This window comes from Serinus canaria, chromosome 2 (assembly GCF_022539315.1).
Source record: "Serinus canaria isolate serCan28SL12 chromosome 2, serCan2020, whole genome shotgun sequence".
Lineage (NCBI taxonomy): Eukaryota > Metazoa > Chordata > Aves > Passeriformes > Fringillidae > Serinus > Serinus canaria.
The window spans coordinates 49,392,557-49,408,445 of NC_066315.1; the positions used below are offsets into that span (position 1 = coordinate 49,392,557).

The 15,889-nt window shown below is 41.0% G+C and overlaps 1 protein-coding gene across 7 annotated transcripts in view; it reads left to right on the forward strand.

Moving 5' to 3' along the window:
* NFX1 (nuclear transcription factor, X-box binding 1) overlaps positions 1–15,889 on the forward strand; it is a 90,957-nt gene that overhangs the window by 58,546 nt on the left and 16,522 nt on the right. For 5 of the 7 annotated variants that reach the window (XR_007776959.1, XM_030235316.2, XM_050971373.1 and 2 more), the window contains 4 exons: positions 1,518–1,619; positions 7,270–7,311; positions 7,681–7,779; positions 11,715–11,781. Coding sequence is in view for 5 of the 7 variants with exons in the window: in XM_030235316.2 (XP_030091176.1) it covers positions 1,518–1,619; positions 7,270–7,311; positions 7,681–7,779; positions 11,715–11,781 (310 nt within the window). In the remaining 2 variants the exon portion in view is untranslated. Of the gene's footprint in view, positions 1–1,517; positions 1,620–7,181; positions 7,313–7,680; positions 7,780–9,924; positions 10,116–11,714; positions 11,782–15,889 lie in introns of those variants that run through there. The other 2 variants (XR_007776960.1, XM_050971376.1) reach the window with 2 other exon arrangements.

Sequence of the window (15,889 nt, forward strand, 5' to 3'; positions counted from 1 at the left end):
TTAGCTTAGGTACTTAATGCTACCTAATGAAAACAAGGAGTAAAATGTGCTAATTAGAAACAATCAAGAACAGTTGTAGTCAGTACTAAGGTGAATGGAAGATACATGTACAAAAGTTTGGTTTTTTTGGTATTTTCATCACTATGAATACAAATCAGAAGATTGGCTCAATGTTGAAATACCAGTTTAAATTGACAAATGCTTGTCATTAATGATAAGTTCAGAAGATAAGATGCAAGATTTTTGAAGTTCTTTCTCTGCTGTTTTATAACTCAGACACTGCCTAAATATTCATGCAAGGAAACTGGTTCTTTGAAGCCAGTGAAAGATTTTGCATGTGTAAGGTGAATACATATGTATTTATTTCTCTGATCAGAGCCTAAATCTAGAGGAAAGGAAACTCTTCTGTTTAAAGCAGATGTTTGTATCAGTTAAAATGTGTTCATATGTGCTTATTATTCTAATTTTGTGGAGATAAGTTAGCCTTTTTTCCTACCTATCACCAAACCAAGACAATGATAACAAAAACCATTAAAAAAAACCTGCAACAAAGTAAAAGTCATCAAATTAGGGAAGTATCCAAGTTTTCTCAAAATTTTAGAGAAACGATAAAATAGCTTTGGGCTTTGTCAGTGAATGTTTATGAAATAATAGAATGCCCAAGGGAGCAGGAAATGCTATATCTGTACATATAGCACAAATAATGTCATATCATCTAATGTCCCATTATCTAGACTTTGGCATCAGCTGATTAATATGAAGTGCATCTAAGTGATTTTTTTGTTTTATGTAGTATGATTTGCCTCCTTCCTGATAATGGGTTAGTCTTTGAATGTGATGAAAAACATAAAGAGATAAACATACAGTAAAAAAAAAATCCTTTTATTTTAATGTAACCGAAAAGCTAGTTCAAGAGGATACAATGTTTCATTTTTAGGAGTTTGTTGGGAAATTTTGTGGGATATTTCCATAAAAATTCCTGTATCTTTTAGTTATACAAATTTTAGCAAAGGAGACTGGGAAGGCTTGTTATTGAAGGAAATTAGGAAGAATCTTTATAAAGAAAATGGTAATGATCTTGGTAGGTATTTTGTTCTTTCCTTGTGGATTGTGTTAATCATATTTTCCAAGCAAATTTCTAAGTACTTTATAAATTCACTGTACAGATTTTAGTTGCACACAGGGAAAAATCAGAGAAAATGATAGTTAAAGCTGTATGGTCAGCTGTAGCTTGTATAATTAGCAAGTGAGGAGAAAGAGTATTTACCATGCATAATTTCAACTTGCATAAGAAGCATGTCCATTTGTTAGCGTTACTCCTAGTTGAGGGAGATGAGGGTAGACTCTTGATTTAACTAGATCAGATTCCTAAAAGTTGGTGATATAGAACCAGAATTCCAGTCTAATGAGAAAAAGATGAGTCTTACTTCTTCCACCTAGATGTTAAATCTGCACCCTTAGATACCTTTTCAAGAGTTTATATGTTGCCTTAAATGAAATCTACCACTCTTTTTCAGAATAGCTGCTATATCTATAGCAACTAAGCTGACAGACCTACAGCTTGGGGATTCAGTGGAAATCAGTAGGCTTATTACGAAAAAAGAAATGAAGCAAGCCAGGTAAGGAGATACATGTAGTAACGTATTTGAAGCCTTTGTGTGTACCTGAAGCATAGGTGACATGCAAAATATATTAATATGGTGATAAAAATGCTAGCTGTAGTACCAGTCTAATTCTACTTTAGCAATATGCCTAAAGAGTATTTTGCAGTTCTGTGGTGGTTCATGGTTTTTCTTTCATGTAGAATGAGATCTCTTTCGTTATATGTTTGGTTGTTATAAGTGTGGGACAATACAACTGTGGTTTTAGTGGTTTTTTTCTACTCTGCCCAACTCATTGGAGATCCTCTGGATTTTTCAGATTTCTAGACAGGGGAATAAGACTTTATTTTCTGTTTCAGCAATCCAGTGTACCTTTCTGTATGATTGATAGGACATATTTTCTCCTAGTCATCATCTTAACTATTTACAATATTTTTGTATTACCTGTTTTTGAATTTTTCACGTTTGTATTTCAGTTTGATTGGTGCTTTGGTGGTGTCATCCTGGCTGGCTCCACAAACCTGATTTTAATTTTGTGACATAAGTTTTCCTGATGTTCCTCAGGACCAAAATAGCTTGTCCCTGTTGTCAACTTTCTCCACCATCCTTCTGTCAGAAACTTGACTTACTGAAGTCTTTGCCTTTGAAGTTCCTAATCTCTGGTTTTAGTTTATTTGTATTTTCATGTCTTCTTTCTTTATACTGCATTTGATTATTTCAGAGTCAGTCTATTATGTGTGTTAAAATCTAATGTTCCTTTGTATTGTGTAAAGTCAAAATAATGACATTTCCCATATAGTTGCTTCATGATTTCCTGTACCAAAGCTACTAGTGCCAGCATACTTAAGACCTTTTGCCATTGTGTTGTAGTCACTAACACATATCTTTCTGTGTAGACACTCATTGCCCTTTCCTTGAACAGTTGAAGTTACCAGAGATGGCTTTTCTTTGTACATGTCTTTCCTAGTATACCTAAACTGTGCTAGGTAGCCCTTATTCGCAGAATCACTAGGATGGAAGAGACCTTCAAGATCACTAAGTCCAACCCATGCCCTAACACCTCAACAAAACCATGGCACCAAGTGCCACATCCAGTCTTTTTTAAAACACATCCAGGGATAGTGACTCTGCCATCTCTGTGGGCTGACCATTCCAAAACTTTATCACTGTTTCCAAAAGAAACTTTTTCCTAATATCCAACCTATATCTCTGTCGGCACAGGTTAAGACTGTGTCCTCTTGTTTTGTCAGTTGCTGCCTGGAGAAAAAGACCAACCCCCACCTGACTACAACCACCTTTCAGGAGGTTGTAGAGAGTGATAAGGTCACCTCTGAGTCCCCTTTTCTCCAGGCTAAACAACCCCAGCTCCCTCAGTCATTCCTCGCAGGGTTTGTGTTCCACGCCCCTCACCAGCCTCATTGCCCTCCTCTGGACATACTCAAGCGTCTCAGTGTCCTTCCTAAACTGAGGGGCCCAGAACTGGACACAGTACTCCAGGTGTGGCCTCACTAGTGCCAAGTATAGGGGAAAAATTACCTCCCTGCTCCTGCTGGCCACACTATTCCTATACAGGCCAGGATGCCGTTGGCCTTCTTGGCCTCCAGGGCATACTGCTAGCTCATGTTCAGCTGGCTGTTGACCGGTACCCCAGGTCCCTTTCCACCTGGGTGCTGTCCAGCCACACCATCCCCAGCCTATAATGTTGCAGAGCGTTATTGTGGCCAAAATGCAGGACTCTGCACCTGGATTTACTAAAGGTCATCTTACTGGACTCTGCCCATTCATCCAACAGTTCCAGATCTCGCTGCAGAGCTGCCTTTCAACAGATCAACACATGCTTCTAGCTTAGTGTTGTCTGCAAATTTACCGATGGAAGACTCAATCCCCTCATCCACATCGTCAGTAAAAATATTGAACGGAACTGGCCCCAGCACAGACCCCTAAGAAATGCCACTCGTGACTGGCCACCAGCTGGATGCATTACCATTCACCACCACTCTCTGGGCCCGGCCATCCAGCTAGTTCTTAACCCAGCAAGAATGCTCCTGTCCAAGCCCATGGGCCGTCAGCTTTTCCAGGAGTATGCTGTGGGAGACAGTGTCAAAGACCTTGCTGAAGTTCAAATAGACAATATCAACAGCCTTTCCCACATCCTCCAGATGGGTGACCTAGTCATAAAAAGAGAGACCGGGTTAATCAAACATGACCTACCCCTCCTAAACCCATGCTGGCTGGGTCTGATAGATACCCTGGCCTTTCTGTTAGTGCTGCGTGATGACACTCAATATAAACTCTTCTATTATCTTACTGAGGTTGGGCTAACTGGCCTGTAATTACCAGGATCCTCCTTCCCAGCCTTTTTGTGAAAGGGCGTCACACTTGCCCGCTTCCAGTCATCTGGAACCTCACCAGTGAGCCAGGACTGTTGGTAAATGATAGAGACCAGCTTCGCAAGCTCATCTACCAGCTTCCTCATCACCCTGGGATGGATTCCATCTGGTCCCTTAAATTTATGATGTCCTGGTTCAGGGCAAATTTGGGAGAGAACCCCCAAAGGGCTCCTCTAGGAAATCGGATTCTTCCACCCCTCCCCCAACTGGTCCGAGAGAAAATACCTCCGTGGAGAAAAGTGGAAAAAAACTGTTTATTAAACAAGAAAACCTAAACAATATTAAACAATAAAACCCCTTGCTGCTCCAAAAGAGATGACAAACCCAGAAAGTCCCCTCCCCAGATTCCAGTTCAGCTCACTCAGTCCCTCCGGCACTGGAAATGCTGTGGCCCAAGCCCGGCCCGGTGGCCGCCAATGTGAGCTGCTGGTGCTCTTATGGTTGTTCAGTCCAGAGCAGGTGTGAACAGGTCCAAAGAAAGGGGAAAGAAGGAAAAAAAACACAGTCCAGGGAACTTCTTTGCCTCAGCTAGCTAAACTAACTAAAAAGCAAAAAAAGAAAGCCCTGTCCCGTCGTCTGTCCATCCGCAGACAACGCAGTCCAGGAGCAGGAATGTGTAGGAGTGAGTTCAATGTCTGAAAACAAACTGTGTGCCTCCTCTCCCCCCCTCAATCCTTGGAGCAAGTCTTAAAGGTGCAAAACTTACTATTCAGCATAAACAGAACAAGACGATTGGGGATAAAAGCATCATATAGTCAACCTAGGACAATGAACATCCAAGCAGCTCAGCAGTTCTCTGACTGCCTCCTCCTGGATAGGAGGGGAGCTGTTCTGCTTCCTGATAACATCTACAAACCCAGAAGGACAGTTTTTCTGAGGACAAGCTGTCTTCCCACTGAGGTAAGAAGGAGTTAAGTACTTCCACCTTCTCCTCATCTGCAGTTACTAAGTTCCCTTCCTCATCCAATAGAGAACAAAGGTTGGTCTTACCCTTCCTTTTGCTGTTTGTGTATTTGTAAAAACATTTTTTATTATCCTTTACAAAAGCAGCCAGATTAAGTTCAAAGTGAGCTTTGGCCTCCCTGATTTTTTTCCTACGTGCCCTAGCAACCCCCTTAAATACTTTCTGAGAGCCCTGAGCCCCTCATTCCAAAGTTGATACATTGTCTTTTTATTCCTAAGTCCTTTCAAAACCTTGTTGTCCATCCAGGCTGAACATTTGCTTTGTCAATGCACCTTTTGGCACACAGGAAGTCTGTTCTTCTGCCCTCCAGATCTCTGTTTTGAAGCACGCCCACCTTTCCTGAACCCCTTTGTTTTTAAGGGTTGCTTCCCAGGCACTTTCTGAATAATTTCCTAAATAGGCCAGAGTCTTGTCCAATGTAAAAGTCTTATTGAAATCCTCCTGATTTCACCAAATAGCAAGAATCCTGTAATTTCATGATCACTATGCCCCAAGTGTCCTTCAACCACCACATCTCCCACCAGTCCATCTCTGTTTGCAAACAATAGGTCTAACATAGTCCTTCCCCTGGTGGGCTTACTCACCAGCTGCAACAAAAAGTTGTCCTCCACACACTCTAAAAACTTCCTGGACTGCCTCTTTTCTGCTGTATTAAGTTCCCAGCAGATGTCTGGTAGGTTGGAGTGACCTACAAGAACAAAGGCTGATGATCCTGAAACATTCTCCAGCTGCCCGTAGAATAAATTGTCCACCTCTCCTTCCATGTTGGGTGGATGATAACAGACTCCCAGTAGGATGTCAGCCTTGTTAGCCTTCCCCTTAATTCTTACTCATAGGCATTCAACTTTGTCATTATTAGTTTCAATACCCATAGGATCAAAAACCTCCCTAATATAAAGGGCCACGCCTTCACCTCTTCTCCGTTTCCTGTCCCTTATAAAGAACTTGTAGCCATCCAGTGCAGCACTCCAGCTATGTGAGTTGTCCCACCACATTTCCATGATGGCAACTACATCATAGCTTTCTTGCTGTACCATGGCTTCCAGCTCTTCTTGTTTGTTACCTGTGCTGTGTGCAATAGTATACATGCAGCTCAACTGGGCTGCTGATTTCATCCCTAACTCAGGCTTACCACCCTTGGGCCTGCTTCCAGACAGCCCAGCTACATACCCTTCCCCCTTCAAACCTAGTTTAAAGCCCTCTCAATGGGGTCGGCCAGTTATGAGCTAAATCCTTCTGCCCTTAACAGAGAGATGGAGCCCATCCAGTTCCAGCAGCCAGGTGCCACAAAAGTTGCCCCATGATGAGAGAACCCAAAATTCTGCTGTGACGTGACACCAACCCTTGAGCCACTTGTTGATGATGTGGGCTCTCCTGTTCCTTTCACCGTTTTTCACTGCCACCAAAGGGACTGAGCAGAACACTACCTCTCCTCCTGCCCTAGCAACAATTTGATCCAGTGCCCTTAAGTTCCTTTTAATTTCCCTGACACTTGTCTTTTTAATCTCATCACTGCTAACCTGGAGTATCAGCCGTGGGTGATCATCAGAGGGCTGAATCAGCCCAGGGAGTCTCTCAGTAATATCCTGTACCTGGGCCCCAGGGAGGCAGCAGACCCCCCTGTGGGATGGTCTGGTCAACATTCGGGGCCCTCTGTTCCCCTCAGAAGGGAGTCACCCACTATAACTACTCTTCTTTTTTTTATTAATGTCAGAGGTGGTGATCCATCTGAGTGGATCGTAGAAGAAGCGAATTGAGAGGCCTACTGGGCAGATCATTAACTTCTACGTCATCTGGCTGGCCCTCTAGATCCAGAGCCTCATACCTTTTCTGAAGTGGCACCTGGGCAGGTGATGGGGATTGGGAGGAATTTTTGTTACCTCCCTGAGTAGAGACCCATTTCCACTCCCCTTCATCCACCAGGTGTCTTCCTATTGCCTAACAGTGGAAGTCATGTGAGTCCTCTGACTCGTGGTGGGCCTCTCTCAAGGATGAAACAGCAGAACTCATAGCAATCTATTTAGCTTTCAATTTACCAATATAACATCTAGTTCAGAAGCTTTTTTCTTCAGTTGCTATACAACCTTGGTAACTGCTGCTCCTATTCAAGACCTAGAGAAGAGATTGGGTGCTCAAAAATCTTTGATTATTGCTTGTTTGTTTATTTTTAGCTCTGTCTGTTCTAATACAATAAAATATTCTCACATGCTCTTGTTACTTCTTTAGGCCGTGATAATATGACACCAACATGCTACAGCTTGAAAAGTATGAGGAGCCACAATGATTCTAATTTTAGTTTTCTTTCGTAATTCAGGTTGGAATGTGACGAAGAATGCTTATCTATTCAGAGGAACAGGTGGGAAATTAACTTGCTTACTTTTTTCTTTTTTTTTTTTAACAGAAGTAGTCTAGGTTTGGAAAGGTAATACTATGTAGAGAAGAAATCTTTTTCTTCATGACCTAGAGAACAGATAAATGTGGAGATGATTCCTGTTATAAAGATCTATATTGAATAATCAGAAATCTTGCTAGAATATTCTAGCTCTAAATGAGTAGTTTCAAATGTACAGACTATATATTTTGGAAGCTATTAATTTGTATTAGTAACCTGTAACTTAATTCTTCTATGACATGTGGAAGGTTGGGGGGATTTATATGGGTTTTTTTTTTGTTTGCTTATGTTTTGTTATATTTTGAGGCTTTTTCTTCCTACCCTCAAATTTAGGCGCCTTGCTGAAGCTCTTGAAATAGATGATAATTCTGATCCTTTTAAAATCCGTTCTTCTGGACCAAAGTACAGTGACCTTTTGAAAGAAGGTGCAAGGTATGTGTTTAATAATGGCAGATGTCGTAAGTCAGCAGGGTTGAGAGCAAGATGGGAAATGCAGAACAGTTCTATTTACTCTTCTAAAAATAGCTGCCTTGGTATTAGAAGGCAGTTAAAGCAAAGAAGTTGATATGCACTTCTCAAGACCTCCCAAATGAGAACCTGAAAAGTAAAAAGTGCCTGACAGTTTACTTTGTTCAGTAATCAGACCAGACTATTCTCGCTATGTATCAGTACCTGTACTTCTCACATCTCTAATGCTTTTACTCAGAACCAACTTCTACCTCAGTGCTCCATTTCAAAACAAAAAGTGATGATTAAATAATTAAATTATTATTATAATAATTGGCATGCTTACACTCACTTTTAGACTATCATAGCCTACTGTTCTACCAGGTCCCATTTATTTTTTTGCCTTACTGCTTTTATTTTAAAAATGAAGAAATGGAATTATTAAAATGTTGGATGCAGAGCAAAGCCTGTGCCAGTGTGACTGCATAGAGGATTGCTCGACTGAAACATCCTAAAACGAGGCAATGGGAAATCAAAGTAATATCAAAACCACCACACCAATAAATACTTTGTAATCTGGAATAACAAAAAAGGATCTGACACATTTTTTAAAAGATGTTGAGATGGTGTGTCATCTGAGAGTTTTCACTCATGTGTGTTTGTAGGCATGACATTAGTTTTTACCAGGTCTAAGTTTTGTAGAACAGCTTAGTATGTTTTCTTCTTCCTCCTGTATTCTAATGCTGCATAAATTTCATTGTTTTGTAAGGATGTTTGCTACTTGAAAATCCTTTATTTGATTTGCTGATATTTTGAGATAAGTGAAAATTTTACATAAGCAACCATTCAGAATTTAAGAGTAAGTTATATCTTCTTTACTTCCAACTGATGAACCTACTGCAAAATAGGAGCTGAATGTTTTCATTGTGGGCCTACTGTTTTATTAGTATTTGCATTTAAAAGTGCTATTTTATAAGTACTATTCTCTTAGTTTTGTGTAGAATGTTTCACTTCATCTTCTTCAGAAAACACAGCCCACACTTTCAGTACAATAAGAAGGGGAAAGTTTTGCATTGTGTGTATAGTCTACTGTCTAGTCTTCTGTGATTTTTTGGAGTACAATTCTGTCTCATCTTTCTGCCAGTCACTACTCATAGTGCAAGTGTTCATCTTTCATGTACAGAACTGACCAGGATCATGCACTGTACTGCAGATGGTCGAACAGATACCTTGAAAAGTAGCCTTAATGCTTTCACACTCCTCATTCTTTCTGTGATTTTACTTGTGTTTCCTTTGTAGCCTCTTTACGCTGGTAATTTACAATAAACAAATAGACCAAGGCTGTTCTTACTGAGTAAAGTTTTTGTTAATGTTTAAGTCAATTACTTTGTACATTGAATTACTGGATTTCATTTATCTAGTTTTAAAGATGAGTTTTTACTTATAGTAACATAACTGTCTTTACAAGAGCAGCAATTTTTGAATCTATGGTTTTATGAACTTTCTTCCTTGACTGCTCCTGATGATCTTTTGACTCAGTAGTCTAGCAAAATATTTTGTTTTTCATCAAGATGATAGAATCTAGATATTGTATCTGTTGCAGTATGTTTTTTCAGGTGGCTCAGTATTCTGAATAATTTTTGACAGATTATTTTATTCTTGCTGGAGTGCATCACTCCAGTAATGCAGGAGTTCAGGGCTTGTGGCTTTCTACAGAGCATAAGTTATCTGCAGGATCTTAGAATGATTGAGAAACATGAGAGCTGCCTCCCTGTGAATTCAGAGTCATCGCCTTAAGAACATAGCAGCTACCAAAGTCATTACTAGAATGCCATATTATCTTCTGTAGGCAATTAATTGATCTGTGTAGCTGATACATTCTCAAGAGCTGAAAGAAATGTATACCTCAAAATGAAGAAAACTTGAGAAAGCTGTAGGAACTCCTGATTTTGAGGTGTAAACTTTATTACAGAATCCTAAAGCTCCCAAAATGCAGTACAACTCCAGGTAACAGGAAGAAAAGGAAGTGTAAGCATGCCAAGATAATATGTCTCCTTTGTAGGACAGTGGCAGGAGAAGGGGGCATTGGGAATAGCATGGTAATGCTAATCTTGCTGATGTGTTTGTCAGGATCTGATAAGAAGTCAAAAGAAGTCTCTCCACCATATAGCTTTACATGAGGAGATACTCTGCTGCCGAGGGGAATCTGTCTTGTAGCATGGAGATGGCTACCAACTGAGCACAGTTCAGGGGGTACAGATCCACTGGCTGGACACCTCAGCACTGACCTTTCTAAGAAGCTTCAGAAATACATACAGAGAGTAAGGAAATGCTCAGGTTGATCTGTTGACATTGAGTTAGAGGATGGATCAGCACAAGTATCAATTGGACATTGATGATGTTGAGGCTGCTGTTTGATGAATTAAAACTACTGGAGAAGGGGAGAACATCTGGAGTATCTAGGCACCTGGAGCTACGCAGAACAGAATTTTCTTATTTATTTACTGGCTGTGCAAGAACCCATTGTATGGAGCATGAAAATCTCTGGGTTTATAGGCTCCTAAAGGGCTTTTGTTTGATCTTTTTGGTTTTTGGTGGTTTTTTTTTTAAATGTATCCTCCAGTGTGTTAGCTGGTTCCTTAGTATAGTTTTAAATATTATATGTCAGGTGCTTGTGGACCCTCTCAGTGGATTGTTGATACGTGTGTTTTACCTGCCATGATCACTTCACCTTGAAATTTGGGTGTTCCTAGTGGGTTTGGTTGGGTTTTTATTTGGGGATTGGGGTTTTTTAAAACTTGAAATTATTGCTGTAATATTTTTTCCAAAGCCTCATGCCACATGAGCTGACTCTGTATTTCACACCATAGGTATCTTGAGGTCCCTTTCTTTTTAACTACCCAATTCCAGTCCTTTTTCCAATTCTCCCAGTGTTATACTTCTTTTTAATGAAGACCAAGGAATTCTCGTAGCTACATTCAGTGCCTGTGTATTCTTGCTAAACCTTGAAGGTTTGTTTACCTAGTGATGGGCTAAATCCATCTTATCTGATCAAGGGATGTTGGTAGCAGATCTATTCAGTGTTGTCATTTGGTACGTCATCTACCAAAGATAGTTGTACTTGCTTTGGTAGACACATCTTAACTAGTTAAATTCTGACATCATTCACAAAGTAGTACTGTGTTGGTATGGAATAGTGCCTGGTTTTTGAAGAATTACTTACTACTAACCAGCTTTGAGATATGAAATCTTCATGTCTTTTTTCCCCATGGAGATGGTGGCCTAACAAATAGCAGCCTTACTTTTAAAGTTAGTTTACCTGCTTATTTAAGAACAGAGCACAAAGTTCACCCTTAAGTGAAAGACTTGAAGTACTGTGATGAAAGTAGTTACCAAAAATACTTCAAACAAATCCTCAGTATCTCACATCAAGAATGTTTTATTTGCTTGCCAGTAGCCTTATGCTGCTTCTTGAAATCTTCATAATTTGTTATGCTAGGGGAAATGAAGACCAAAATCAGTCAACTTTGTCTTGGAAAAGAACTCCACTTTGTTTACCCTATCCCCATTTTTGTGTCTCATCATGTATTGTAGTTAAGTAAATTAATGACATGTAATTTAAAAACACCAAAATGGCAACTTCAAAATCTACATTACTCATTTGAAAATGTAGATTTGTATTATCAGACAGTAGAACCATGTCATAGAATTTTATTCTTGGTTCCAGTTGTTGAAGAAGAAATATTTTTGTAATAGTGATGACACACTAACAGTCTTTTAATGTGAATGAAGCTTTTGCTAGAGTCATTTGTGTTCTTGGTTTTTTCATTTTGTTCTTGTTAAAAAATATTACAAAATATGAAGATACTTTATCTTTGTACACTCTCTTACTTTGTTAATCTAGTATGCTATTCTTGCAGGAAGGATATAAAATTTGTCAGTGACATTGAGAAGGAAATGAGAATGCTTGTGGAAGCTGTGAATAAGGTCAGTATTCATATATGAGTTTGATATTACTAAACATTATTAATACTCACAGTCACGAGTTGACACTAGATCTGTTTGGGTTCCAGTATAGTGCACAGTTTATTGTAAAAAGAACAAAATTTTTGGGAGACCTAGTAGTTCAGGATTACTTTGGTGCCAAACCTTGCTTGAGGATTCAAGCAGTGCTAGGCTTTAATGCATTAATGGATTATAATCAATTTCTGTATCTTCATTAATAAGATATTGTTAAAGATGATGTTTAAACATTCCTACTTTGAGAAGGAAAGCCTAGGTGCTTCTGATCCCTGTAGTGGAACTTGCTGCTCACCGATTTTTGTATACCTTCCTATATTTTCCAGTGCATGAGGTTGTCCTCTTTCCTCTATAAGAAAACCTGGATTCAGCCACAGTGTTTGAGAGACTCCAGTATACTTAGAGAGGTTGATACCACAGACACAATCGTATGTTTTTCAGTGATACCAACTTCAGGTCTGTCAGGTTAGCTTGCTGCTACTCCATGAAGGACCCAGTATAAGTGGTTCAAAGGATCTTGTAAACTATACTATCCTCAGCTGCCCTTAGCTCAAGAAGGAGCTAATCTTCTGTAAAAAGCATAATTTTTAACTCCCTAGGCCCTAAGGACAGCTACTTGACTTTATTCCTTCAAAAAATTATGAATTATGTTTCTTAAACAATCTTGGTGCCTGTCCATCTGTCTAATGTTCTTGCCTGTTGTTTTTGTCATTAGAATGAAAGACTAAAATCAATCAGTCTGTGTCTAGTTATCAAAGGGGCTCTGTGGGGTCATCCAGTCCAAGCTCCAAACTCAAGCAGGGTCATCCTAGAGAACATTGCATGGGATTGCATCTAGTTCTGTAATATCTCCAGTGAGAGAGACTCCACAGTCTCCCTGGACAATCTGTTTCAGTCCTTAGTCACCTGCATAGTAAAGAAGTTCTTTGTTATGTTCATGTGGAACTTCCTGTGCATCAATTACTCCCTAATGCCTCTTTTCCTGTTGGTTGGCACTATTAAGTGGCCACCTATTAAGCCACCAACTATTAAGCTGCCTGTCTCCATCCTCTTGACACTTTATCTTCAGATACTTATTGACAAAAGAAATAGTAATAATAAAATCCTGTTTGTCATCTCTTCTTGAGGCACAATAGGCCCAACTTTTTCAGCCTATGTTTGTGAGATGGTCCAGTCCCCTGACATTTTTGTAGCCCTCTGCTGGACTTGCTCCAGGAGCTCCATTCCTCTCTTGTGCTGAGGAACCCAGTACTGGACACAGAATTCCAGGTGAGGCCTCATGAGGACTGAGTAGAGGAGCAGAATCACCTCTCATGACCTCCTGGTCACACTCTTCCTAGTCTCCGATGTTACTGGCCTTGTGCCACAAGGGCACAATGCTGTCTCATGACAGCTTGTTGCCTACCAGCACGTCCAGATCCTTGTCTGAAGATCTGCTTTCCAGCAGGTCAGCCTATACTGGTGCATGAAGTTCTTCTTCCCCAAGTGCAGGTCTCTGTACTTGCCTCTAAAGAATTTCAGAAGGTTTCTCTCTGCACATTCCTCCCACCTGCTGAGATCCTTTTGAAGGGCTGCACAATGCTCTGGAGTGTCGGCCTTTCCTCCCAGCTTTGGGTCATCAGTGAACCTGCTGAGGAGATATCTGCCTCTTCATCCAAGTCACTGATCAATAACTTAAAACAATATTAGAGCCAATACTGACTACTGAGGAACACTGCTAGTTACAGCTCGACTCTCAAGCCACAAGTCACAATCCTCTGAGATCTGCTGTTCAGCCAGTTCTCAGTACACCTCACTGTCCAGTCATCCAGGTAGTACTTAGTGAGTTAACCTATGAGGGTGTCAGAAGACACAGTGTCAAAAATCTTCCTGAAGTCCAGGCAGACAATATTCAGTGCTCAGGCCTTATCTATCCAGGGGATAGATAGTTGTTTTATTGTACAGTCAGACTGGTTAAGCATGATTTTCCTTTGCTGAATCTATACCGGCTAATCCTGATCACCTTCCTGTCATCACATGATGACCTTGAGGGTAAACCATTCCCATCACCTCTCCAGAGTCTGATGTGAGACCGTGTGTTGGTTTTGCATGGCCTGGTTTTTGGTAGTGGAGGGGTTGGGGTCACAGAGGTGGCTTTTGTGAGAAGCTGCTAGAAACCTCCTCCGTGTCCGGCAGAGCCAATCCCTGATGGCTCTGAAGGTGGACATGCCACTGGCCAAGGCTGGGCCAATTAGAAAGTATGGTAATTTCTAATTACCTCTACAATAATATATTTAAGAAGAAATCAAAACAAAGGTGGTGTCACAGTTTTGATTCCAGCTAGAGAAGAGGAGGAGGTAAAAGCTTGTGAGAGAACCAGCATGGAGACACCAAGGTCAGTAGAGAAGGATGGGCAGGAGGTGCTCCAGGTGCCAGAGCTGCGATTGCTCTGCAGGCCATGATGATGACCATGATGAAGCCTTGCAGCCCCTGAAGTTCCATGGGGGATGCAGAGATCCATCTGCAGCCCATGAGGGAGGTGCCTACACCAGGGCAGATGGATGTCTGGAGGAGGCTGTGATCCAGTGGGAGAGCTGGTGGACAGAAGGGGTCCCTGCTTTCCAGCTGGAGCAGCCTGTCCTGGGAGGACTGTTTTCCTGTGGAAGAGTGACCTCAGTCCTACTTTTGGAAGGACTGTTTGACTGTGGGAGGAATTTACATTGCAGCAGTGCTGTGAGAACGGCTGCTTACAGCTGCTTGTGAGATTGGAACCATGCTGGAGAAGTTAATGGAGAGCTGTCTCCTGTGGAAAGGGACTCCTTGGTCTTGCAGGAGAACCACTTCTCTCCTTGAGCCAAGTAGAAGAAAAGGGTGATGAACTGACCAAAACACTCACTCCTGTCTCCCTGGGCTTTCAATGGGAAGGAGGGAGTGGTTGCAGTAAAAAGCCCTTAAAACCACCTATTTTATTTCTCAGTATCCTGCTCTCATTTACTTAGTCATAGATTCACTTTCTGTCTCTTAAGTCGAGCCTGTTTTGCCCTTGGAAGTGTTTTCTTTGGATCCTTAAGTCATGAACCCTTTATTAAATTTTCTGTCCTCTGTCCAGCTGTAGTCGGGGAGGATGAGTGAGTGGTTTTCATGGGTGCCTGGTGTTTGGCCAGTGTCAAGCCATGATAGACTGACTGAGCTCTAGTTCCTTAGAGTCCTTCTTGCCCTTTGAGAAAGACTGGAATGATGTTTGCTTTCTTTCAGTTTTCATGCACCTCTCCTGACTACCATGACCTTTCAAAGATGATCGTAAGCAGCCTCACTATGATGTCCACCACTATGAATGTCTCTCAGAAGTCATGGATGCATTCCGTCAGGCCCCATGGACTTGTGGATATCAAATTTGCCTAGGTGCTCTCTAACCCCAGTCCTTGACCAACAGAAACTCTTCCTTTACCCTGGTCTCCTGAGTCAGAGATGGTTGAGGGCTTGTCAGTGAAGACTGATGCAAAGAAGGTGTTCACATACTCCATCTTCTTCTCTGTGACCTCTTACTAGGGTCCCCCCTCTGTTTGGTAATAGGTGCGCATTATCCTTAGTTTTCCTTTAGTTATTGTTTATGTATTTGAAGCCCTTCTTTCTGTCCTTGTCATAATTGGCCAGATGTAATTCCAGATGGGCCTTGGCCTTAGTTGTCTCATTTCTGCTTACTCTTACTCTTGAACTTATGTTCATTCCAAGTGGCCTGACACTGCTTGAGTCTCCAGTATATTTACTGCTTGAGTATTAACAGGAGTTCCTAGTTCATTCGTCTCATGCCCCCTGTGCTCAATTTATTGTTCATTGAGGCACAGATTATGCTAATTATACTCAGGTCCCTCCAACTTCAGACACGTGGAAAGGAGATGCATAGAATAGTTTTTTTGTTATCTATATTTGTCATCGTTTGAGCCTGGCACAATGCCAGTGCCCCCACGAGAATACCTCTTTCCCTGGTATCTACTGTGAGATGTGATCAGAGACAGAACAGAGCAGGCTCCAACTTAAGATTGAAAGAAAAAAAGAACTTTATTAACCTAAAACTACAAAGAAAAAACACACAGAA